The following is a 27,933-nucleotide window of genomic DNA, read 5'->3' on the forward strand; positions in this document are numbered from 1 at the left end:
CATGAGTAAGTTGAGGTGGGTTTTTGATAAGTGCAGAGAAGCTAGGTTGTGCTTGAATCCGGACAAATGCTTCTTCCTCGCCTTGCGAGGGGTCCTCCTTGGCCACATCGTCTCAGCTAAGGGAATGACCACGGACCCAGCAAAGGTGGAAGTGATATTGACCTTGCCTATTCCTCGCACACCCAGAGAAGTCAAGTCTTTTTTGGGACATGTGGGTTATTATAGAAGATTCATCAGGTCCTATGCCGACATAGCGGTGGCGTTGACGGAACTCCTTCGGCAGGAGCAGTCCTTCAACTGGTCGGCACCTCAACAACTGGCGTTTGACAACCTCAAGGATCGTCTAGTAAAGGCACCCATCTTGCGGCAACCTCAATGGGATGTCATTTTTCATGTGCATGTAGATGCAAGTGGGCTGGCCATTGGGGCGATATTGGCCCAACCAGATGAAGAGCACAAACTCGACCTACCTGTGTACTTTGCAAGCAGACAACTCAATGGAGCAGAAAGAAACTATAGCACCACTGAACGCGAAGGCTTGGGCATGGTCTATGCCATGACAAAGTATCGGCACTATCTCTTGGGCAGTAAGTTTATCATCATTACTGATCATCAAGCTCTCAAGTACTTACTGAACAAACCAACGCTTGGAGGGAGGGTGAGTAGGTGGATTCTTCTATTTCAAGAGTTTGACTTTGACATCCTAGTGAGAGCAGGCCGACTACATCAACCAGCAGACCACTTGTCAAGGATCTCTTCAGGTGAAGCAGCCATAGGAGTTGATGATGACCTTCCAGATGCGGGCCTCTTCCGTGTCGATGCCACAGTACCAAAAGATGACTGCCTGTTTGCGGTGGATAGCTTTCCCCCATGGTATGCAAACATTGTACAATTGTTGTCTACAGGGGAGTTCTCCAAAGGGTTAACTCCAGCACAAAAGCGGAGGCAGATTCTTCGCTGCTCCTTTCAAACTGATCGCGGGTCAGCTGTACAAGTTGGGGAAGGACCACATATTGAGGAGGTGTGTGCTCCCTCATGAAACACAAGAAATCCTTCAGGAGGCTCACTCAGGAATGGGGGGAGGTCATATGGCACCAGAGGCCACTGCTAGAAAGATAATGCGCTCTGGGTTGTGGTGGCCAAAGCTATTCCAAGACTGCTATGCTTATGTGCGCCGCTGTGACTCATGTCAAAGAGGGGCCGAAGCCTACCCGACGGGAGTACCTTCCCCTTCAGCCATCCAGCCCTGTACCCCCCTTCTATAGATGGGGATTGGATTTTGTTGGACCCATCTCTCCTGCAACTCGAAGAGGGAACAAGTATGCTCTGATTGCTACTGATTATGGCACTAAATGGGTGGAGGCTAAGGCCGCGAAGACCTGCACTGCTCAAGTTGTGGCCTCATTCTTGTATGATCAAATCATTTCTAGGTTTGGATGTCCTGTGGAATTGATGAGTGACAGAGGTACCCACTTTCTCAATGATGTCATCGCTGACCTCATCACCCAACTGCAAATTGTTCACAAGACCTCTAGTTCATACTACCCTCGAGCCAATGGTTTGGCCGAGAGCTCCAATCGGACCATGTCTCATATTGTGGCTCGGTTATGCCTTCATTCCTTGGCAGATTGGGATATTCTACTACCAGCTGCTCTTTTTGCTTACAGAACCGCATACAAGGCTAGCACTGGATATTCACATTTCCAGCTAGTTTACGGCTTGGAGGCGGTTATGCCCTATGAGTTCCACATGAAGACCACTAGGGTCATGGCAGAGATGGATGATAACTTGGAGGCATGCACACTTGAGAGATTATGGGATCTTGAAGCCTTGGATGAACATCGTCGTGAAGCGATCCTGGCTCAGGAAGTCTGGCAAAGAAGGCAGAAGGCATGGCATGACAGAAATCTCAGGAAGAGGGAATTCCAAGTTGGCAGCTTAGTCTTGTTATATTCCAGTAAGTTCCTGAAGCATAAACCCAAATTTGTCAGTGGTTGGACAGGGCCCTTCTTTATCACAAGGATTATTCCCAGTGGAGGGGTTTATTTGGCCACCTTGGAGGGCAAGAAGTTACCAGCACCTGTAAATGGCTCACGGGTAAAGAAGTATCATCCACATTGACTCTCTCTTTGGATAAGGATTTCCATTCCTATTAGTTGAATTTCTATTTATTCAAACCACAACAATGTATTCCCTTTCCTAACCCTGTCAAGCTTCTACTCTCAACCCCGTTGCACTCTTTGGTGAGAGACCAAAAAAAAAAAAAACTGAGTTTTCCTTCTCTGGCAAGGCGGAGATAGCCCTTGCCTTCCCTGACACACCCTCCTCCTTAATCCTTCTTCACCTCTCTGTCACTCAGGTTCACCTCTCTGTCACCCATGTTCACTCCTAGGTCACCCCTGTTCACTCCCAGGTCACCCCTGCTCACTCCTCTGTCAACTTCCCATGTTCACCTCTCTGTCACCCATGTTCACTCCCAGGTCACCCCTGTTCACCTCCAGGTCACCCCTGTTCACTCCTATGTCAACTCCTGTTCACTCCTCTGTCAACTCCCCATGTTCACCTCTCTGTCACCCATGTTCACTCCTAGGTCACCCCTGTTCACCTCCAGGTCACCCCTGTTCACTCCTATGTCAACTCCCCATGTTCACCTCTCTGTCACCCATGTTCACTCCCAGGTCACCCCTGTTCACCTCTAGGTCACCCCTGTTCACCTCTATGTCAACTCCCCATGTTCACCTCTCTGTCACCCATGTTCACTCCTAGGTCACCCCTGTTCACTCCCAGGTCACCCCTGTTCACTCCTCTGTCAACTTCCCATGTTCACCTCTCTGTCACCCATGTTCACTCCCAGGTCACCCCTGTTCACCTCCAGGTCACCCCTGTTCACTCCTATGTCAACTCCTGTTTACTCCTCTGTCAACTCCCCATGTTCACCTCTCTGTCACCCATGTTCACTCCTAGGTCACCCCTGTTCACCTCCAGGTCACCCCTGTTCACTCCTATGTCAACTCCCCATGTTCACCTCTCTGTCACCCATGTTCACTCCTAGGTCACCCCTGTTCACTCCTAGGTCACCCCTGTTCACCTCCAGGTCACCCCTGTTCACTCCTATGTCAACTCCTGTTCACTCCTATGTCAACTCCCCATGTTGACCTCTCTGTCACCCATGTTCACCTCTCTGTCACCCATGTTCACCTCCAGGTCACCCCTGTTCACTCCTATGTCAACTCCCCATGTTCACCTCTCTGTCACCCATGTTCACCTCCAGGTCACCCCTGTTCACTCCTATGTCAACTCCCCATGTTCACCTCTCTGTCACCCATGTTCACCTCTCTGTCACCCATGTTCACCTCCAGGTCACCCCTGTTCACTCCTATGTCAACTCCCCATGTTCACCTCTCTGTCACCCATGTTCACTCCTAGGTCACCCCTGTTCACTCCCAGGTCACCCCTGTTCACTCCTCTGTCAACTCCCCATGTTCACCTCTCTGTCACCCATGTTCACTCCTAGGTCACCCCTGTTCACCTCTAGGTCACCCCTGTTCACTCCTATGTCAATTCCCCATGTTCACTTCTCTGTCACCCATGTTCACCTCCAGGTCACCCTTGTTCACTCCTAGGTCACCCCTGTTCACTCCTCTGTCAACTTCCCATGTTCACCTCTCTGTCACCCATGTTCACTCCCAGGTCACCCCTGTTCACTCCTATGTCAACTCCTGTTCACTCCTATGTCAACTCCCCATGTTGACCTCTCTGTCACCCATGTTCACTCCTAGGTCACCCCTGTTCACCTCCAGGTCACCCCTGTTTTCTCCCATGTCAACCCCCATGTTGACCTCTATGTCACCCATGTTCACTCCTCGGTCACCTATGTTCACTCCTAGGTCACCTCTGTGCACTCCTAGTTCACCCTTGTTCATTCCTATGTCACCCCCCAAGCTCACTCTCTGTCACCTATGCTCCTCCTTATGTCACCCCTTGTTCCTCCCCTGTTCACCCTAGGTCACCTCTTGCCGCTTTCACCCTCAGTCACCTATAGGCACACCAATGTCACCCCTTGTTCATCCTTGGTTCACCCTTGGTTCATCCCTCCTTCAGCCTCATTCAGCCTCATTCACCTCTATAACACCCTGATCCAATATCCTATACAAGAGAGAGAGTAAAATTCAAACTCCAATTTTCCCACCGTGTTCATTCAAATATTTCCTCTTGCCCACACCGCTTTTTCTCTCACCTGCCGCCTCCCACCAAGGCTATATTTAGCCACCAAATTCAGCGTCTGTCCTTTATCTCCCAATTCCAACCAGTGCTATATTTAGCATCTGGCTAAACTCTCCCAATTCCAACCAGTGCTATATTTAGCATCTGGCTAAACTCTCCTAATTCCAACCACTGCTATATTTAGCATCTGGCTAAACTCAGCGTGGATCCTTGGGATCAGCTCATCCACCTCCTCCACCGCATCTTGCAGCCCACTCATGCTATTTTTGGCTTACTTTTCTAAAGTTGGATCTCTTGGTTATGTATTTATGGCTGTCCCCCCCTCCAAACAACGAAACCATACGCAGCCTCCCCTCCAACGCCTTCTCCTGCAGCCTCCCTCCAACGCCTTCTCCTGCAGCCTTCTTCCTTCTCCCTCCATCGCATATCTCCTGCAGACTTGCATCGCAACCCTCCTGCTGCAGCCTGCAGCCTCCCCTCCAACGCCTTCTCCTGCATCCCTCCTTCTCCTGCAGCCTCCCTCCAACGCCTTCTCCTGCAGCCTCCCTTCTTCTCCCTCCATCGCATATCTCCTACAGCATCGCAACCCTCCTGCTGCAGCCTGCAGCCTCCCCTCCAACGCCTTCTCCTGCAGCCTCCCTCCTTCTCCTGCAGCCTCCCTCCAGCGCTTTCTCCTGCAGCCTCCCTCCTTCTCCCTCCATCGCATATCTCCTGCAGACTTTCATCGCAACGCTCCTGCTGCAGCCTACAGCCTCCCCTCCAACGCCTTCTCCTACATCCCTCCTTCTCCTGCAGCCTCCCTCCAGCGCTTTCTCCTGCAGCCTCCCTCCTTCTCCCTCCATCGCATATCTCCTACAGCATCGCAACCCTCCTGCTGCAGCCTCCTGCAGCCTCCTCCTTCTCCTGCAGCCTCCCTCCATCGCAATCCTCCTACAACCTTCTCCTGCAGGCTCTCCCTCCATCGCCACCCTACGGCTCTCCCTCCATCGCCACCCTACAGCTCTCCCTCCATCGCCACCCCTCCTCCTTCTCCTGCAGCCTCCCTCCATCGCAATCCTCCTACAGCCTTCTCCTGCAGGCTCTCCCTCCATCGCCACCCTACGGCTCTCCCTCCATCGCCACCCTACAGCTCTCCCTCCATCGCCACCCTACAGCTCTCCCTCCATCGCCACCTTACAGCTCTCCCTCCATCGCCATCCTGCAACAGCCCTGCAGCCTTCCCTCCAACGCCTTCTCTGCAGCCCTCCCTTCATCGCAATTCTCCTTCCCCCTTCTTGTTATCACCTGGCCAGCTCCCCTCCTCACTAGCACCTTGCCAGCTTCCTCTCTGGACCTCGTCATCGACTCCCCTTCTCGTTATCACCTGGCCAGCTCCCCTCCTCACTAGCACCTCGCCAGCTTCCTCTCTGGACCTCGTCATCGACTCCTTCTCGTTATCACCTGGCCAGCTCCCCTCCTCACTAGCACCTCGCCAGCTTCCTCTCTGGACCTCCTCATCGACTCCCCTTCTCGATTATCATCTGGCCAACTTCCTTCTTGCCTCGTCATTAACGCCCCTTCCTTTCCTGCTTCCTTTCTAGCTTTCGTGCTTCTCCATCAGCTTCCCTTCTCATCACCATCAGCTCCCCCTCTTGTCACCACCTACCCGACTATCTCGTTCTATCTCAGCGGGCTTGCCAACGCCTCCACAATAGCCCCCCTACCTCGTCACCAGCTCCCCTTCCCTTCCTGCTTCAAGCCCTCGACAGCAGCTCCCCTACCTCGTCACCAGCTCCCCTTCCCTTCCTGCTTCCTTTCTTGCCTTGTCATCACTTACCTTCCTGCTTCGTCATCAGCTTCCTTTCCTGCTTCGTCATTAGCTTACACTTTACCTCTTGTTCTTCTTCATGCTCGAGAAGAAGTCTAAGTATAAGCCAAGGTTGCCCAGAGATAAGCTCTTCATTCCTTTCTATACCGCCATGACGTCTCAGGCAGCCTCTGCAGTGCACATGACCTCACCCCTGCCTACAACCTCAGCAGGGCTGACTACATCAGCTAGGCCGACTTCATCAGCAGAGCTACTTTCATCAACAAGGCCAACTTCATCAGTAGGGCCGACTTCATTAGCAGGACCGACTTCATCCAGTGATACATTCCCATCTTGGTCCGGAGATCACTATCATCTCGGATGGTGAGCCACCGCAATCAAGACAGCAGCGGGGGGTTCTTTTCCACTCCCAGAGCTCCAGTGCCTCCTCTTCTGACCATGGGGGCTCAGATTACACCCCCTCTGCACGGAGACCACATTCAGAAGGGTCGGGTGGGCCAACGGAGATACAGAGCCCTTCGGTAACCACCCCTCCCCTCTCCCACGTTCGGGTTATGTTTAAACCTCTTCTTGATCCGAACCTCAAACTATCCTCTGTATTGTCATCTTCCGAGATCCAGACCCTCAGTCTAACTGAGTTCGACAAGGTCATCTTCCCTCCGGTGGATGTGGAACTGTGTACAGGATTCATCAGATCTTATGACTATGTCACAGACACTTTTGAGTTCATGGGCTCCAGGCAGCTTCTCACACCCAATTTGGTCTCACAGTACATGGGGCTCCCTGCTCTCCCTATTCAGCCTCCTTCCGACGATTCACCACATCTCCTGTCATTCCTTTCACAGTGCAAACCCAACAGGAGGGGATATGATTGCAAAAAGGTTTTGGAAGGTGGAAGCAGAGAAGCAGTGATCACACGCTACTTCTTCACTCGCTTCTATTCAGCACCCAGGCATTACTACATCACGAAAGGTATCCGTCCTGCTCTTAATGCTCTCTTCACCATCACTCAGTATGATTTTGCATCCCTCTTTTATTCAACATTCCGGGCCACTGTTCGAAATCGCACACGCCGAAGCACACACACCTATACTTGTGGACCTCACCTCACCTACCTCTTGCACCAGTGGCGGGTTGCAACGCCTGCACTTTTTCCTCCACCTTCACATACTTCATCCTCTCCTCACCGCCCACCCTCCGCTCCTATGATCCCCCACTTGAGATCATCTCGACTGGCCCTTCGTGCGGCCCCAGCATCCTCGGCCTCTGCTGCACCAGTCTCTGTCCTCTCTTCCTCTCCAGTCCCCATTCCCACTCTTGCTCCCCCCACATCTGCATCTCCAGTCCCCATTCCCACTCTTGCTCCCTCCACATCTGAATCTCCAGTCCCCATTCCCACTCTTGCTCCCTCCACATCTGCATCTCCAGTCTCCATTCCCACTCTTGCTTCACCCACATCTGTAGCACAGGTTTCTGAGCCATTCCCTCTTGGGCCAGCCTCTGGAGCTTTGCCATCAGTTGCTCATGCAGGAGTCGCCTCTCCATCCATCCCCTTCGAGGCAGATTGTGATTTCCCTGATGATGTTCTTCCGGTCACTCCCCTGCCCTCCTCAGGTCTCACCCACCATGGCAGGTCATTACCACTTACCTCACCCGCAGTCATGACCATTTCCCCTCCGATCATCTCATCAGGGTCAGTAGGGTGCAAAGATATGCACATTAACCCCCCAACTCAGGGGGATCCCTCGACAGAAGGTACGGCAGCAGGCACCTCTGCCCTGGAATCTCTTGATGGAGAGGCATCAGAACGACACAGGTTATTGAACTTGAATCTTACTTTGGGAGCCACTGGTGATGCGAAGACCCCACCCCGGGTGTCTCGACGACTGACCCCTGAACCAAGTATGGAGGCTACTGGACAGGACTTACTGGAAACTCGACCTGGCGAGGTTATTTTTGCTAGGGGTAAGATACCTTTTCCAGCGGATTGTCCTCCACTTCCTCAAAATGATATGTTGGATACCTACTTTGCAACCTCCTCGGGAGATCTATTCACCCATGAGGCCCAGATAGAGGAACAGAGCCAGGAACACAAACGGCTGCTGTATGCATTAAAGCGGAAGCGGTCTCCTGTTTGCATGGAGGAGGAGGACTTGGATCAAATTTTCACACTTCCCTTGCAAGAGACAATCGCTTCCAACAAGAAGGTATCCCAAGCTCCAAGCTGTTACCTAGACATCGACACACTGGCTCCAGTGGCAGCTCTCGAGGACCTAGAGCAAGAGGGGATGAAAGCGGCCTTCGAGGAATATGGCGAACTTATTGACATGGCTGACCGAATGACCTATCGGGACAGGTATGCATGGGTTAAAAGGTCCCTTCATATGGCTCAACGCATTATAGATGACAGCTTCATTCAGATGGGTGCCTCCCTCTTTAATACTACGGGTCAGGTTTGCAAGCTTCTGTCACAGAAGCAACACCTCCGCTTGGAACATGAGAAGCAGGTAGCCAGCATGCATAAAGAATGGGATACAACATTGCAAATGAAAAAAGCGGAGTGGGGAGCAATTCTACAGGCAAGGGAAGCTGGGTGGAAAACTCAGCATGACGAGTTTCAGCAAAGTCTTGTAGCAAAGGAGGCAGAGTGGACAGCCACCACGAAAGTTTTGGAGGACCACCATTCAGCCCAACAGGCTCAAATTCAGCGGGAGCTTGCCGCCCTACAGGACAGATACACCTCACTGATTGCCGATAAGCATACTGTGGATCAACAGGTGGAGGTGGTGCGGAGTCAAATGAAGCAGATTTACGAGGCAAAAGACCATCTCCAAGTTTCACATTCCAAGTTGCAGGACAACTTCCATGGGCTGCAAGATGAAAATGCTGCTCTCAAATCTCGATGTGAACATTACAGGTCTGGCTACCACAGGTATAAATCCAAATATGAGGACATCCGCAACCTCATGGACACAGTCGAGGAAGAGGCAAGGACCACCAGCCCCGGAACCTCAGCACACCCACCACACCCACCCCCTCCCCCTCCCTGACTTTCATCCAGCAAGCAGTAGCTCCTGGATCTTTTAGTTCGGCATATCTTTTTGCGAACTCTGTACATTTGGACTCTCATGTAAATAAGGAGTTTGGAGTTGTATGGCCATGAGCCAGTTTCTTTTTTTCAGTTTTACAGTTGTAAGGCCATGAGCCCTTTCTTTTCAGTTTTGGGATGTCAACCCCAAGGTCACTTTCTTATTTGTAATTTACACTTAACTTTCTCTCACAAGATCCTAGGTCATTCACCGGGACGGTGAATGATAGTGGCGGGGGATCTGTTGTACTCAAAGTTTATGGCGACCCACCAAGAGTCACACTTGGGTCACGTCATGGTCACCTCAGCAACATGCCAAGTTGTTAGACCTTGGTCATACCTAGTCGCAGCGTGTTCACATGTGTTCACATCTTGGACTTGACATGGACATGACTTGGACATGACATGACTTGACATGGACATGACTTGGACATGACATGACTTGACATGGACATGACGGAAGCAATACATGACTGAAGAGTGCCAAACCTCAACCTCGACTCACCATGGTCAAAGTCAATCAGAGGGAAGTATTGGCGCAATGGTACGCGGGATACACCTGTTGGTGCACATGGGAAGCAGTCCAACAGTTAAGAGGCATAGGTGGTGCACCAACCCTCTCAACCAACTAGTGTCAGGAGCGCAGGAGAACACATGGAGCACGGGATTCACTGACCCAGGACAGGCTGGAGTGTTGCGGAAGCCATCAAGGACAGAGCGGCCCACAAACGGTGGAATGGCTAAGGATGGCTAAGGGTGCAAGAAGGCAACCAATAGGAAGAAGGTGGGGAGATTGGTAGCGGGGGGTGGAGCAGAGGAGGAGAAGGTGAAGAGGGGGAAAGGGGAAAGGAGAGGGACATTCTGGCAGGGACGAGAGGCGGGAGTGAAGGAGTGAGAGGCTAGAGTCAAGAGCTCGCCTCGTGTGTATCTTCGGGGAGTGTATCAGTCATCCTGCTTTTCTAATGAGTTATGCTACTTCCCATCTCTGCTCGCTACTCTAAAATCTCTTTTCGTTGTGTTCTCCTCCCCTCCTCTCCCTTCACCTGGTACAACGGACCTGTGTCATGTGGTTGAAGTTCCTTGCTGTTCATGTCGAGGGATGGCTTTCATGATGTTCCGCTCTGGTCTTCTTCTTGCTCACATCACTTCAGCACTTGTACCGCTTGCACATAGTTGACACCATCTACCGCTTGCACATAGTTGACACCATCGACAAGCACTCACCTACGTACCATCAGTGACACTTATGGCACGTCTTACTCGCTTCTCGCACCAGTGGCCCTAGGCCTCCGGTAATACTTCCGGAAGTGTTAGGAAACCCCCCCCCTCAGACAAGTTGCCTTAATCTTGAGTTGATTTTGTGTAAGCTCCTTTGCTATCCATACTTTGGTGCCCTTCAGCTTGTAAGATTGTCGAAGAAGCTTGATCCGCATATCTTTTGACTTCAGTGTAAGGATTGCATGACCTCTATAGTGCAAAATAGAAGCTAGCTTGGAGTTGTCATCATCCTGCTCATCATCATTCACCCATTCGATGTTGGGCAAACTTGATTTGATCTTTGTCAATATTTCACTATATGTATCCTCCTCTTTGTACCAATATTTTGGGAGCCCCCCTATTCTAATCTTCAGCGCATTATCACATCTAGCTTTGTGTTCTTTAATCTCTGCTTGCATATCAGACTTACTTGCTTTGTTGTCAACTTCCACAAACACTTCCTTCCTAGCAGTTTGTACTTCAGTGTGAACAAGATCTTTGACTGTAGAGACTAGCTGCGGGGTAGGGGGGGAATTCTTACAAGATTTTACAGCCTCATCAATTACTGCCTGCTTACCAGGCCCTTCCAAGATGTGAAGTCGGGCCTTTACTTCTGCCAACTCCAATCATAGCTCTCTCACTGCCTGCTGCAGATAAAAAATCTGATCCTGTTGCCAGAGGATGGGCCGTTTTGAGCCTTCTTGTTGGTAATTCCGTGCGTATGGAGAGGGTGTCATGGCTGCAACTGAGCTAAATGTGAGTTCTCCGATACTACTCCGACACACTCCACTACAATGATCTCTCTGATTAGTGTATTACATTGAGCTTGATGTAGACCACTCTACATCAACAAGTGATTTCTTCAACATTGCTTATTCGATCGGTGCCTGAGGTACTTCGCATTGATTGACTTTCCAATTGGTCATGGTACCTAAGGCTTCTACTTCGACATTGGTGACTCTCCTTCCGGCATTTTGAGAGTCATCATGTGAGTGCTCCATGTAGCTACTCCATGGACTTCACGAACACATATTTTGGGGCATTCCTACCTAGCGCTTCATCAACATCGTCATCGACTCGCAGGGATGTGCACACATGTGCAGTGGCTACTTGGAGGACATCTCTTATCATAAGAAATCTATTTTATTATTCCTATAGCTTGATGTATTTTGGGGTCCTTTGCCCTGGGTAGTCCCCCTAAAATGATATGTATTGAGTGTTTTGTTTTCATTGAGTCTAAAGGTTCTCTGCCTTGGATAGTCCTCCTAAAAAGATGTATTGGTTTTCATTTTTTGGTGTGTGGCTTTCTAACATGTCTTGTTATGAAGCCAAGGGGGGATGTACTGTTGGAGCCATGTATTGGTTTTGATAGGTTTAGAGGGGGATGTATTGTGGGACCATGTATTGGCTTTGATAGGTCTCGTTATCAGGCCTGGCCGAGTTCCAGGATGTTGGTGTATTCCAAGACCTATGAGCTGGTCATGTAGCCATGCTATAACGTGAGCCTCTGAGCATGTTGAGTCTCAAGCCATGAGAGTGCTTGGATCAACCTCTAAACACGCTCAAACTTTAGCCTCTAAGTTACATAGGGTGCACAGTTTGATGTCCGTCATTGTCATGTTTTGTTCTTGGTTCCATTCTAATAGTCCCTCACCTTAGACCATCATTGTCATGTTCTTTTCTTGGTTCCATTTTAGTAGTCTCTCACCTTGCCTTCATGGGGGGGTATTGGAATATGAAGCCAAAGTGAGTCTAAAATGACTGTTCTAGGTGGTCTAGGTGGTGTTTTATAGTCTAGTGAGTCCTATACGTGCCACGTGTCATATTGGGAGATATCCCATAGACATTGTGACTTTCTAGAGTCTAGTGTCACACTATATAGTGTTGTACTTGTCTATTGTCTATAATATCAGTCAACATCAAGCTATCTACATGTGAGTATTTTGGTTATCATTGCCTAGCACTTGTTCTTTCATTTTTCTTTCCATTTTGCTTTTCATTATGCTTTCGACATTTCCATTCCGTTCCTAGCTAGCTACTAGATCTCTTCACTATGTATATCAGCCCCAATGTTTTGAGGTGAAGGGACAAGAGCACAAGGTATGCAAGCTCAAAAAGGCTCTATATGGGCTGAAGTGAGCACCTCATGCGTGGTATCAAAAGATACATCAGTTTTTGCTGTCCCATGACTTCAAAAACACTCATACAAAGCCAAATCTGTATGTTCTACGGCAAAAATCAGAATTGGTCATGTTGGTACTATATGGGGATGACATCATACTCACTGCCAATGATTTGCAGCAAATTACAGCAGTGCAGTCTGCTTTATGTCACAACTTTGACATGACAAATTTGAGCCTATTGCATTATTGTCTTGGCATTGAGTTTTGGCAGACCCATGATGGGATCTCTATGTCACAGACAAAGTATTCGAAGGGGTTGTTGCAAAAATTTAAAATGGAGAACTGTAAGCTTGTGGCTACTCCATTGGAAAAGGGACTCAAGCTGAGTAAGCTTGATACTGCTGAAAAGATTGATGGCACTTTGTACAGGCAGTTGGTTAGCAGTTTGATATGTCTATGCTCCACACGGCCTGATATTACCTATGCCACAGGGCTTTTGAGCCAGTTCATGCATTGTCCCACGATCACACATTGGAATGCAGCAAAGAGGGTTCTCAGATATGTCCATGGCACTCTCTCTCTTGGCTTGCATTATGCTTCAGATTGTGATCTAGCGGTGAGTGGTTTCACCGACTCAGATTGGTCAGGGGACACTGACGACAGACGGTCCACTACTAGCTATTGCTTCTCATTGGGTTCAGCCTGTATCTCATGGCTCAATAAGAAGCAAGAGCGAGTCTCTCTTTCCTCCAGTGAAGCAGAGTACAAAGTGGAGTTAATGTGGTTAAGGAAGCTTTTGCACGACTTGCATTTCACCTTCTCATAAAAATTGGCCAACCATCAATAAGAGTTATATGCCGTGATCCATGATGTGACAGAACGGAGTTGTACGATGCATAGTTTTATGTTGATATCGGCCATGATACTCTGAAGTATTTTTGTAAGCAACCTGATTTGACTGGATGATGCCAAGCGAGGTGTGGAGAACTCATGCAGGAGTTTCGTATGAGATTCGATACCGAAGAGGGCAGGATAATAAAGTTGTTGATGCTTTGTCACGCATTATGCTTTGTCACTAGGCTTATAGGGGACCTAGCACGTACGGAAGGCCATACAAATGTAAGATATACCATAGAAGATGGTACATTGAAAAGAAATGACAAGGTAGTTGTATGTAATCAGAATAATCTCTAGTAGAAGCCCATTCATTAGGCCATGGTAGCTCCTCATGTGTGGGACATCGGGTGTTGAAAAGACATGAGCTCATAAAGCGTGATTTCTTTTAGCAAAAAATGAAAAATATATTCATAAATATATCACATGATGTTTTTGCATGTCAAGTAAGGAAAGCAAGTCAAGGCACCTAGCCTTTTACAACCATTGGAAATACCATCAAGTAGATGAGAGATTATTTCCATGGACTTTGTAGTTGATTTGTGTATGGGGATGACCGATGACTTCTGTGGTTGGTCCAACGATGACCTATGACCAACAACAGAAGTGCACATGAAGGATGACAAGTTTGTTGGCTGACATGATTGACACAATCCAGCTCAGTAGGTGGTGCACATGAAGTAGTTAGGTAGCACCAACAAGATAGAGGATAGTGCAGTTAGAAAGCTACCAAAGCCATTAATGATAGAATAGCTAAGGAGACATGAGGATAACCAATGAAAACAATGGGGTCAGGCCTCAAGTGTTATGTGAGATGCATAGCTTCTCTTGGGATTTTTTGGTTCGATATCATTTGGTTGAGTTATTCTCTCTAGATGTTGCTCCCTCCTCTCCTTCTAGACTTGCACATGCCTCATAATTTATGGGATTTCATAGTAGGCATTTCAGCCTTGCATATCTGAGATCCAAATTCACAGAGGTACTTGATGGTTCCTAGGTCCACCCTTTTCATAGTATGGCCAATTTTTATTTTTAGTTTTTTGCAAAAAGGAGACTTCTATTAAGTAAGAAAGAAACTTGCTAGAGCAAGCTCTGTGCGGAAATATAACATGCTAAGCATGTAATGAAAGCACCTCATAGGAATGAGGTAGAAAGAAACCAAGGCTTGTAGAAGTCTCAGCAAAGAAGGGAGAGTCTCTCCAATCTCTGAGAAAAGTAACTCTTCTGGAGGAGGCTGCTCGAGATGATCCCTGCATGGTCGCCCAAATGGCCATCAGAGTGTACCGTATCTGTCCAAGTACTGGACAAGATCTGAGAAGGGTCAACCTGAGAACCCTCCAGAGGCTTAGTGCATCTAGCTCTCCAAATGTGCCATGCTGCAATGCTAGCTAAGATCTCCCATGGAGAGTCAACCGAGGAATGAGCAGCTTTGAAGAGAGTGGCCGAAACATCCTCTAGAAAGCACAACTCCACAAGATGTCGTCGGATATGAGAAGCCCAAGAGGAGTCAAGGCTCTCAAAGAAGACGTGGGGCCCTGAAAGAGTGAGACAAGCCACTGATCCCCAGGTCATGAACAAGGGTAGGCGAACAAAAGTGCTAAAAAGTCTTGCAATACCCTTCCATACGATTCTTGCCTGTCTGCAATCCCAAAGGCAGTGCTGTATTGTCTCCAAAGCAGAAAGGCAACGAGGGCAAGAAGGGTCAGCTCCGAACCTAGATCTCCATTGGTTCACTGCTATTCCACCATGAATAGAAAGCCAAAAGAAGAGAGTGATTTTTCTATTCCAATGGGATTTCCAGAGCCTTTGCCAAAAAAATTTCTGCAAGTCAGCAGAAATCTGAAAGTTCTCCCAAGGATGAGCTCTGGTAGGCCTCCAACCCCTACAGCTGAGCTGGAATTTCCTGGCATTACTAACCGTGTAACAAAAGAAGCGAATGCCCTTCTCTTTGTGCCCTTCATCTATCCATTCCCATTCCCTAGGGTCCCACTGCAAAAACTTAATTGGGACACCTCCATAGAGCCACAGCCTCCATGATTCCAGGGCAATGAGAAGCGGGTCAGGATCCAAGTGCCACTGTGAGAGAGAGCCATGCTCCATGAAGCCCACTATCCTGACTGGTTGAAACGGTACCTCCAACAAGGTATCATCTGTGGATCTGGACAGCCTACCCCCCGAAGAAACATCAAAGACTAAGGCATCCTCATGAGTGTCACAAAAAGCAATCACTTGTAAAGGAACTCCCAATCTAGAAAAAGCCCCATCCAGGTGGAGCAAGTAATAGGCATATCATCTGTGTCCACCCAATCCAAGGGCAAGGCTGCATCAATCTGTTGGACTCTCCCTGCACTCCCTCTAAGATTAAGAACCAACTGGGTCTGTCGATCTACACGAAGCTTCCTGAAGGCTTTCCATGCTCCCAAAGTAGATGCAGGGCCCCCTCCCATCTTGGTCACTGCATGTAAGGAGAAGCTCCAAGTGGTCTGCCATGCTCATCCAAAATACTGTCGTTCCACATGATAGGCTGCCTTTCTATGGCCAATATTTGGATAGGTACTATACACAATTTGATCGTCATTTGGTCAAGTATGTAGGGGTCTTCTAGAGATGCCTTTTCCAGGAGAGGACTCCTTTCCTCAGGGAATGGAGAGGCTATCCCTTCTTCTCGGAGGTCACTACAAGTTTAAGGTGGCACTTTCAGCCTCATCTCTGGATCTTTACTAGGCTTTTTGTTAAGTAGGGCTTGGCCCTCTCCCAATTTTCTCATGCTACATATAGTGTAATCTTTACCTTGACCACTCTACTATTGGGGATTTTTTCATACATAATAGAAACCTCTTTCATGATAAAAATTGTGAATCTATTCATTTAATATAATTTGACTTAGGAGAAATTGATTCCAGGGTATATTAGAGTTCTCACAAGCTGTATTGTAGGTGTGATAACAATCACTTAGGTCATATTTGGACTTACTAAATGTTAGCATGATGACGATGATGATTTCATCATCATTATCATGCTAACATTTACTAGAGTCTAAATGTTATCATCACCATCATCGCCATCATCATCAACAACAACTTGAACTCTAACTTTCTATTCTAAAGTTCAATAATGTTTTTCAATAAAAGTTGCTCTATATTAAATATATTTTGAGATCCCAAACATTAGAGAGTATTACATTACCACTAAATAATCTATAGCGTGGATGCACCTAAGACCCTAATCCCTTGCCCTCTATTTTAATGCTCACTATTCTTTTTTCGTCACAACTAGTAACATGGGACATGCGGTTTAAGATTATCCAATATTTGTTGGAATATGTGATTGCCTCACCTGTTTGCATTTGAAGTATGTGCACTAAAAGCTTCTTTTCAAGTGCTGCATCTACTTGGCAAATTTGCTCTTTCATACAAAGTACTGCTTCCCTTTCTACTTCTAGCTCCTTCCTCTCCTGTGTTCACAATTTAAAGATAGTTAAATTTTGCTTTGTAAAGCTTTCAACTAGCATTCTTTGTAAAAGATGTGTTCACACATTAAGGGATATACTTTGACTCATAGCATCTTACAATGTTAGAACATGAAGTCAAGTTGAGTGTGTTTTAGTGTATTCTACTAGGAGTTCTAGTAGAGTCTTATGTGTGAGTGCCACGTGTCATATTCGGAGATATCCCATATATATTTTGGCTCTAGTGTGTGTCTATCCTATATATGATTGTACTTGCGAGTCACATCAACACACATCAAGGAGTCCAGGACGAGAGGCAGACGATCCTGGCTGTGCTGAAGAAGTACCAAGACGAGACACTGATGGTCCTAGCTGTGAAGTCGAAGGTCTATCAGCACGGGAAAAGGTAGGAGCTGGTCGTGAGGAAGGTCCAGGTCGGGTGGAGCTATGAGGCGCACCGGTGTACTTTTAGGTCTTTTCTTCGTTCTTTTCCTTGGGCAATCTCTAGCAAAGTGCCCAAGGGTCCTGCAAATCCTACACTGATCCTGTCTCCCTGCAATCTTGACTCTCTGTCTATAGAAGGAGCCATCTAGACGCTGAAGCATAATGTGGTCATCCGAGATGTTAGGGTCAGACACAACGATCCTAACGCACGGTACCCCATCCAACCCGACTGCCTCTGCTACTGAGAAAGGCATCCCAGGGAGAGGGGGGATCTTGGTAATCATCCCAAAGGCGGCTCCAATGGAATGCAAAAGTCGATGGTACACCCTAGGAAGGCTGGGAAATCTAATGAAGAGTGATGTCGTCCAGCTATCCTCCTTGACAGGATCAAAACCCAAGGAGAAAGGGGTAAAAAAAATCCTCCTGGAGCTCAGTGCTAACGGGCTAGCCTGAAGCACTGTACCTGCTACCTCTGATGAGTCAAAAACAACCTGGAAGAATCCTTGCCCAAGCAGACGAACAGCTGTGAGGTGCCCTGAGAGATCTCTAGGTAGAGCGGAGAGCATTCAGTCTCTGTGCGAGCCATGGATGCGAGCAAAATGTGAGGTCGAACTCTCTTGCTCTGCGTCTCTAAAGCTATTGCAACTCGTCTTTTGAAAAAATCATTGTTTTCGCAGCTAGTGGGAGTGGACAGAGATTGCATAGCCATCGCCAAATGAGGTGTGTAAGGCCGACTCGAACACTTGAAAAAGATCCTTTCACACAGCTGCCCGGGAAGCAAGGAGGAGGAGGATGAGAGGGAGGGCTCTTGGGAAGGACGAGGCAACCGGGAGGAGGAGACGGAGAGGAGGGAGGGAGAAGGTGGCTGAGGGGCTGTCGAGATGGAGAAGGCAGCTGGGAGGAGGAGACGGAGAGGAGGGAGGTGAAGGGGTAGAGGAGGCAGGGAGGGAGGAGGCGGAGAGGCAATAGGCGGAGAGAGGAGGCAGAGAGGAGGTGAGAGGAGGGAGACGGGAGGGGGGAGGGAGACGAGAGGGGGGGGGAGGGAAGGAGGTGGGTAGAGGGGGAAGAGGAGGCGGGGAGGGAGAGGTCGGGAGGGGGAGGCAGGGAAGGGGGAGGGGGGAGGGAGGAAGGTGGGTAGAGGGGGAGAGGAGGTAGGGAGGGAGAGGGGGAGGCGGGGATGGGGGAGGCGGGGAGGGAGAGGCCGGAAGGGGGAGGCGGGGAAGGGAGGAAGGGGGAAGCGGTGAAGGGGCTGAGGGGAGGGCTGAGAGAAGGAGGGGCTGCAGCAGGGGGGCTGCGAGAGGGAGGGGAGGATTGAGGGGGAGGGGATGAAGGGAGAGGGCAGCTAGAGGGGGAGGAGCAGTAGCTATTGTGGAGACATTTCTACTACTGGTCATCCTAAAAATAACCTCATTTGGAGCCCGTTTTTAAAAAAACGACCTACTTGAAGATTGTCGCTACTATTGCTATTGACACCTCAAGAATGCCACCATCTGCCACGACTGCAACAGAGCTGCTACCTACGCTATTCTAGCTGGTCTGATGTCTTTTCTTGGCCGTTTTTTGCCCCGACTACAAGCTAAGTTGCTGCTAAAGCCCAAATTATTCTAGCCTTTGCTCCGAGCTCACACTTCAAACCGTATTTCTGTAACGTTTGTAGTAGACACAGAGTATTCCAAAGCGGGAATTGTCATTGAAAAGTTTTCTGGTAAGAACTTTCCAACTTGGCAAATCAAGCTCAGGCTTTTGCTTATGAAGGAAGGTGTTTGGAAGGTGGTTAGTGGGAAGGACAGGAAACCTGAATCTAATGAAAAGAAAATGTAGCATGGGAAACTCTCAATGACAAAAGTCTTTCTATCATTGGTTTGGGTTTGTCTGATGACGTTATTCATCACTTGGATTTTGATGACACTGCACATAAAAACCTAGAGCGCTTATTTGGCAACAAAAATATCAATTCCAAAGTGTTTCTCCAGACAATAATTCTTTAAGCTCCATATGAAGCATGAAGATTCTCTTAAAGCTCATTTGAATCAAAAGGAATCCCTCATCACCCGACTTGCTACTTTGAAGGCCCATGTTGGGGAAGATGATCAGTGGCTGTCCTCCTTTCTAGCATTGAGGATATTCCTCAGTTTCCATATGAGCGCTTTGAGTAGCACGGGATATGTCCTTTGATGAAATGGTTGCAATGCTTCTCGATCATGAACGAAGGCACAAAGATATCCATAAGGAGGAGACATTATATTCCAAGGGTAAAAATCCATTTAAACCTTTCAAATGTAGTAATGTAAGAAGCTTGGCCATAAAGAGGATCGTCAACATTCCAAGGAGCATGCTAACTTGGAAATTGTTACAGCCACATATATTCAAAATAGATGCCCTACAAAAGCATTGGTTGACAGGATGCCTTTTAAGGCAATGCAACCTCAACTGTGAAGAAGACTCAAAGAAGAACGGAGATCCTCTCCAAACTCTGAAAAAGTATCTCTCCTGGGGCAGTAGCTGCTCTAGAGGATCCCTACATGCTCGCCCAGATGGCCATCAGTGTGTGTATAGTATCAGTCCATATACTGGCCATATACTGGGAAGGGTAAACCTGTGAACCCTCCATCGCCTCCGTACATCTGGTCCTTTAAATATGCCAAGTTGCAATGCTAGCCAGAATCTCCCAAGATTTGTCTACCGAGACATGAGCAGCTTTGAAAAGAGTGAAGAGAACATCCTGGAGAGAGCATAATTCCACAAAGTGTCATCGTATATTGAAGGCTGAGTCTGAGTCATGTCCCTCGAAAAACACCTGAGGGCTAGTAAGAAATAACCATGCCACTGATCCCTAAGTCATGAAGAAGGGTGCTCTATGAAATATGCAAAGAATATTGGAAATACCCTTCCAGATAGTCCTCGCCTGTCTACACTCCCAGAGGCAATGTTGAACTGACTCAACTCTTGCGTGGCATCAAGGACAGGTAGGGTCAGCCCCGAACCTGGATCTCCTAGGTTTATTGCAATCCCTCCATGAATAGAAAGCCAAAAGAAGAGAGTGATCTTTCTATTTCTGAGGGATTTCCAGAGCCTCCTCCAAAAAAAATTATGCCTCTGTAGAAATCTGAAAACTATCTCAATAACGAGCTCTGAAGGGCCTCCAGCCTCTCCTGCTAAGCTGAAATCTTGTGTCATTTTTTACTGTGTAATCAAACAAGAGGATGCTCTTCTCTCGGTGCCCTTCATCAATCCATTCCCACTCCCCTGGGTCCCACTGCAAGAACCTGATGGGGGAACCACCATATAACCAAGTCTCCGAGACCCAAGTGCCAGAAGAACAAGGTTAGGATCAAGATGTAAAGAGAGTGGAAGAAAAGGAAGGAGTCTCACTTGCGGCTTTCTCACATACACAATGGGAGAATATACACAAAGGTGAAGGCTGAAAACAGTTTTCCTCTTCTTAGTTGTGAAAGCCAAAAGAACTCTAAGTACAAAAGAATAGGTGAACCCTATATGTGGCTCTCAAACCAAACTCAGCTAACTAAGGTGGCATACTAACTGAGCCACTAACTAGAGTACATAAAGATAGTTGTCATCCAGCTATTATTCATGGGCGCTGTACCAACCGCATCTGTAGCTAACAAGTTGGTGACATAAATGCACAACGGTCACCCTAGCATATCACGAGTGGAGCTCGATATCTCAACACTCCCCCTCGAGATCAATCCCAATTCCTGCACACCAAGCAGGGGGTCTCTGACCTTACGCAACTTCTCTGCGCCCAATGCCTTTGTGAATATGTCAGCTACCTGATCCTATGTGCTGACATAAACTAAATCAATAAAACCTACTAGAACCTTCTCCCGCACATAGTGATAATGCACCTCAATGTGCTTTGTTCTAGCATGATAGACTGGGTTATTTGCCAAGTGTATACTGCTCATGTTGTCACAATAAATGACAATTGGCCCATCTGTAGACTGACGCATATCATAAAGTAGCTTATGCAACCAAGTTGCCTCACATGCAGCCATTGCTACATCCTTGTACTCAGCCTTTGTGCTCGACAAGACAACCGTAGGCTGTTTCTTGCTGCTCCAAGTGACTGCAGCACTCCCAAAAGAGAACACATATCCACTGGTAGATCATCTACCAGAAATACTACTAGCGCAATCAGGATCAATGTATCCATGCAACTGTATCTGAACCCCAGTCTCATAAAATAGTCCATACTGTAATGTGGACTTCACATACCTCAGTATGCACCTAGCCGCATCCAAATGCGGTTTCCTTGAAGCCTGCATAAACTGACTTATCAAACCAACAACATAGCTCAAATTTAGCCTGGTAATAGTCATATAAATCAAACATCCAACTATGTGTCTGTACATAGTAGGGTCTTTTAGAAGCTCACCTGCATCTGCGCTCAGCTTCACATTCTGCTCCAAAGGAACTGAAATAGGCTTACAGCCTGTCATTCCATATTTGGACAGCATGTCCAATCCATACTGCCTCTGCAAGAGCCATATCCCACTTGTGGATCTAATCACCTCAATGCCCAAGAAGTAACGCAGCTCTCCCAAATCCTTCATCTCAAACTTCTGCTTCAATAGCATTTTCACATGAAGGATATCTTCATCACTATCACCTATGATGATCAAATCATCAACATAAATAACAAGCAACATAATGCCTTTCTATGTTTTTCTCACATAAAGTGAGAAATTTGCCTTGGAAATCTGAAAGCCAATAGTGACAAGATGCTGTCCTATCTTGTCAAACCATGCTTTGAGTGCTTGCTTCAAGCCATACAAGGCTTTCTTCAAACTGCAAACAAACTCAGGATGAACAGCATGAACATAACCTGGTAGCTGTTCCATATAGACCTCTTCTTACAAATCACCATGCAAGAAAGCATTCTTTACATCCATTTGATGTAAAGAGCATCCCTTTGATGCAGCCATAGCAATGACTGCTCTTACGGTTGCCATCCTTGCAACCAAACTGAATGTTTCTTCATAATCAATGCCATATGTCCGTGCATACCCCTTGACAACTCATCTTGCCTTGTATCTGTTCATAGAACCATCTGCATTGTACTTTACCTTATAAACCCACTTGCAGCCAATTGCATTCTTGTCTTTAGGCAAAGGCACCAATTCCCATGTAGCATTTGCTTCCAAGGCATTCATTTCTTCATCCATGGCTTGCTCAAAAGAAGTGGGTTCTGGTTCCCATGGCTTGCTCAAAAGAAGTGGGTTCTGGTTCATGTATCACTCTGACCATATAGGCATAGTGAATGGCTGTAATTCCATCATATTTCAGCCTATCCACAGGATACCTAGCTCTGGTAGACCTGCGCAAAATACGCTCACTACCAGGTGCTCTCAAAACATCCCTTGTCTTCCTTAATCCAGGTGTAACAACATCATCAAGGCTCTGTTTTGAGCCATTGGATTCACCATCCACGTAAGAGTGACCTGCATTCACATCAACCATGGGCTGATCTACTTTCTCTTTTCGTTTTCATGATACTTGCATACCACTATCTACATTGCTTTGAGGAAATCCTCCTAATCTCAATCTGCCTGTCCATGGTGAAGCATGTGAACCACTGCTAGGACACTACAGGTCTACTAATATTTTGTGATTGCTGCTGTGAATTCTGTGCAGCATTATCATTTTGCGCATCTACATCATCAATCACATTTATTGGTTTATACCAGCTGCTCATCTCATAAAAAACAACATCTCTACTCACTGTAAATTTACGAGTAGAAGGGTTATAGCATCTATACCCTTTCTACTGCAGAGAATAATCAATAAAGATGCACTTCTCAGCTTTTGGATCCAACTTGGATCTCAACTCATTTGGCACATGAACATAGGCAATGCAACCAAAAACCTTCAAATAATAAATATCTCGTTTCCTACCAGTGTACCTCTCCTCTGGCGTCATGCCATGTATTGTTGTAGTGGGAGTCCTGTTCATTATGTAGACTGCTATAGCAACTGCTTCAGCCCAATAATAATCTGGCAGGTCTTTTTGGTTAAGCATGACACGAGATACCTCTCCAATATGCCTGTTTTTCCTTTTTGCAAGTCCATTTTTTTGTGGGGTATGACTGCATGAATATTGCTGCTTTATGCCATGCTCCTGCAGGAAACTTGCAAACTCATTTCAGAGGTACTCTCCCCCTCCATCTGACCTTAGGCATTTTATTTGCAGGCCTGTTTCTTTTTCAACCATAGCTTTAAGAGCTTTGAAATGCCCAAACACTTCGCTTTTCTTTTTCATAAAATACACCCAAACTTTTTTGCTGTAGTCATTAATAAAAGTGACAAAATAATGACAGCCTCCAATAGATGTAACTTTAGCAGTCCACACATTAGAGTGGATTAATTCCAATGGCCTCTTACTCTCTTGAACATGTCTAGGAAATGGTTTCCTTGCCTGTTTTCCAAATTGACAGGCTTCACATATCTTACGCATTTCTGCAACCTTGAACTTAGGCAATCCTACAACAATATTTTGGGCCTACATTAATTTAAGTCGTTGTACATTAACATGACCAATGCGTTTATGCCATATATCAATATCTGCAACTACACCGGTTCATGTGCAAACATTGCTGCACTCAATTCACCCATGTCCGCATCCAACGTAAACATCCTGCCCTTCTTCTTCCCTTTTGCAATCAAGCGACCTTTATTTTTCATATCCTCAACAAAGCATCCATGAGGATTAAATCTGACCTGCAAGCCCTGCTCAACCATTTGACCAACAGGAACCAGGTTCTTGGTGATATTCGGGACATGAAATACATCCCCCAGACAAGTATTTCTTTTTTCCATCTTGCATAGACAAAGGAATCTTACCAATCTGCACAATAGGATTTGCAGTATCATCACCAGTCTCCACAAATCCTGGTCTTTCCATTTTCCTTGCATCCTGCATCCATTCTGCATGACCTGTAATGTGGTTTGACGCACCTGAGTCAACATACCACACATCATTTCTTTCAAAGCGTCCCTCTATGGCGATCTAGTCTACTCCGATCTAGATCTATACCAGCCGTCGATCAATGAAAGAACAGCAAATAATTCCTTTTCTTTTGTTCTTTTTAAGTGCTGGGTCAGATGCGTCGATGTAGAGGCAAATGTGCCTAAAGGAAGTGGTTCTGCACTTGTCACAGAATTGGTCATGTGCTGCACCATAAACAAATGCTCATTTCTATCATTACCCTGTCTACTAGAGGATGCATAATTGCCTTGCTGCAATTTTCCAGTCATGATGTCATTCTGCTTTTTATAGAAGTCTTTAACCATATGACCCATTTTACCACAATAGTAGCGTTTAACATTGATGTTTGCATTTTGGCATCTCTACCATCCACCACGACCTCTTTTTTTTTTTTTCATGAAAAAGACTTCTATTAAGTAAGAACAAAAACCCGCGAGAGCAAGCTCAAAGCGGAATACATCATGAAATCATGAGGATAATAAAAAAACCCCTCAGAGTGAGGTGGAAAGAAACCAAGGCTGAGGCTGAAAGTGCCATCTCAACCCTGTAGTAGATTCAGAGAAGAAAGGAGAATCCTTCCATTCCCTGAAGAAAGAAGCCCTCCTAGCTAAGGCTGCACGGGAGTCCCCCTGCATACCCGTCCATACGGCCATCAGAGTGTGTACGATGTCTGTCCCGATACTAGCCAATGTGTGCGAGGGATGAACCTGAGTACCCTCCATAGCCTCTGTGCATCTGGCTCTCCAGATATGCCAGGCTGCTATGCTCGCTATAATCTCCCAAGAAGTATCCACAGAGGCATGTACAGCTGTAAAAGGACGGTGTGGAACCACATCCAACGAGTAGAACTCAACCCGATGACGTCGAACCGAAATGGCCCGAGAGGAGTCAAGTCCCTCATAGAAAACCTGAGGTCCTGTAAGAGAAAGCCAAGCCACCGAGCCCCAAGTCATAAAGAGTGGGGAATGGGCAAAGTGACTGAAGATCCTGGCTATCCCCATCCAAATCAATCTCGCCTGTCTGCAATCCCATAAGCAATGCTGAATAGACTCCGAAGCAGAAAGGCAACGAGGGCAAGTAGGGTCGGCTCCGAATCTGGACCTCCAAAGGTTCACTGCAATCCCTCCATGAATAGAAAGCCAAAAGAAGATAGTGATCTTTCTATTCCTGTGGGATTTCCAGAGCCTCCTCCAGAAGTACCTCTGCTGATCCGCAGTAATACCAAAAGTCTCCCAATGAGAAACTCTGGAGGGTCTCTAGCCTCTACTACTGAGCTGAAATCTCCTGGCATTACTGACCGTGTAACGAAAGAAGGGGATGGTCTTCTCTCGATGCCCCGCGTCAATCCACTCCCACTCTCCGGGGTCCCACTGTAAATACCTGATGGGAACTCCTCCATAGAGCCAAAGTCTCCAAGACCCGGTGGAGAGTAACTGGGGGTCAGGGTCTAAGAACCACTCTGATTCTGATCCCTGCATCAAAAGGCCTACGACCCTGATAGGCTGAAAAGCAGACTCAAGCAAGATATCATCTGTAGATCTGAGCAATCTGCCACCATCCTGGACACTGAAAACCAAAGCATCCTCCTGTGCATCTCGGAAGGCTAAGACCTGAAGTGGAACCCCGCCTCTCGAGAAAGTACCTGCCCAAGTGGAGGAAGTGAGAGGCATATCATCTGTGTCTATCCAAGCCTCTGGAAGGGCTGTCTCAATCTGCAAGATCCTCCCTGCACTCCCTCTGAGATGTCCTGTCAACCTTGACTTGGTTTCCTCTGGAAGCCTACGGAAAGCTTTCCAAGATCCCAAAGAAGAAGCAGGTCCCCTCTCCCACCTGGCCCACTGCATGTAGAGTGAGGCACCCAGTGGTCTGCCACGATCATCTAAAATACTGTCGTTCCACATGATGGGCTGCCTATCAATCTCTTCCCGGGAGGAAGGAGGAATCCTCCGAAGAGAGCTTCTGAAACTAGCCCAAGCTTTCAGAATGGCAACCATGAGAGGGGATGAAGGTGATCTGAGGTGTGCTCAGGTGAAGATCCATCTAACACTGCTCATCCAGTCTCGTCCTGAGGAAGGTGTGCACCTCTGTATGCTGCTGATAAGAAAGTCCTTCCATGGTTCCTGTCCTGGCATAAGTCGTCACACCACTATCTTGCAAAGTAAGGCTCTGCACTGTAAATATGGATCAATAATATTGAGACCCCCATCCTCTGTAGGGAGGATGAGGGTCTCCCAAGCCACTCTGGCTAAGGCATCTGCTGTGCCATCAAGCCCACTCCAGAGAAAGTTTCTGATCGGTCTTCTGAGCTGAATGATGCAGTCCCTAGAACGGCACCAACATGAACAAATAAACCAGGCAGTGGCCAAGAGGACCTGGTTGACCACCACAACTCTAGAGGCAAGATCCAGCTTGGCTGAGCTCCAAAAGAGAAGCTTCCTTCTGATGCTCTCCAACACGGGAGCGAACTGTTGCGTGGTAGAAATACCCAAGCCGACCTGGCAGCCCAAATACCTGATAGGCACACCCCTCTGAACCCAAGTGAACCCTATGTCAAGCCCCCAAACTGGAGTGTCCTCATCACTAATCCAAAAGCCATTGGATTTATGCCAATTTATCTGCGCCCCTGCCGCCAAGCAAAATAAATCCAATGCTGTCCTGAAAGAAGTCAATGTCTGTGGAGAGGCATCCAAATAAATCGCTGTGTCATCAGCCAACTCACTGTGAAGCAGCTCCTCTTCTCTTCTGATAGGAAGTCTCAGCCCAAAAATGTCAGCTTGAGATCTAACATAGATGCTCATAGCTTCGGCCACGAATAAAAAAAGGAAAGGAGCAAGGGGGCATCCCTGACGGACTGATCTCGAAATCTGAAATCTCTCACCCCTTACCCCACCAATAAGTACCTGGCTATGGGCTGATCTGTACAAAGAGGAAACACCTCTGATCCAAACATCAGTGAATCCAAAGCGTAAAAGGGTGCCCTCCAAAAAACTCCAATCTACTCTATCATAAGCTTTTTCAAAATCCAACAGTAGAATGGCAAGATTCTGGCCACTCTGCATGGCCCACTCTGAAGCTTCCTAGAAAGAAAAAATGTTATCAAAAATACTTCTGCCATGCACAAATCCCGTCTGAGTGTCATGAATAAGATCAGGGAGAAGTGGCTGCAATCGGAGGCTGATAGCCTTGGCCAGAATCTTGTAACAAGTCCCCAGAAGTGTGATAGGCCTCCACTGGGACAATAAATTTCTGCTACCTCCTTTTGGGATAAGGTGGATGAGGCCCTCTGTAAGCGATTCAGGCATCTCGCCAGAGTCCCAAATGGCCTGCATGGCTGAAGTAATATAGTCTCCAATCATATCCCAAAATGCAATGAAAAAAGACGGGGTGAGGCCATCTAAACCTGGGCACTTGCCCTTGTGAAGGGCTGAAAGTGCAGTCCTGAACTCTGTGTTGGTGAAAGGTGCGTCAAGTAGAACATGCATATCCGGATTCACCAACACTGGGATACTCTGCCAAATAGCCTGTCTAGCATCCTCTATATCGTGTGTCTCAGGATCAGCAGTAAGGAGGGTGGCATAGAAATCTGAAGCTATGCGTAAGACGTCATCTGGCTCTGTCTGTAAAACCCCATGTGAGTCAATA

General features: G+C 47.4%; 1 protein-coding gene across 1 annotated transcript in view; it reads right to left on the minus strand.

The window, feature by feature from the left end:
- Positions 1–27,933, minus strand: part of LOC147894953 (uncharacterized) — a 170,016-nt gene that overhangs the window by 68,975 nt on the left and 73,108 nt on the right. The window contains exon 6 of the mRNA XM_087384268.1: positions 16,730–16,847. Within this exon, the coding sequence (XP_087240394.1) occupies positions 16,730–16,847 (118 nt within the window). The remainder of the gene's footprint in view (positions 1–16,729; positions 16,848–27,933) is intronic.

This window comes from Dipteris shenzhenensis, chromosome 13 (genome assembly GCF_047967505.1).
Source record: "Dipteris shenzhenensis isolate YYH24624 ecotype China chromosome 13, Dip_SZ_1.0, whole genome shotgun sequence".
NCBI lineage: Eukaryota > Viridiplantae > Streptophyta > Polypodiopsida > Gleicheniales > Dipteridaceae > Dipteris > Dipteris shenzhenensis.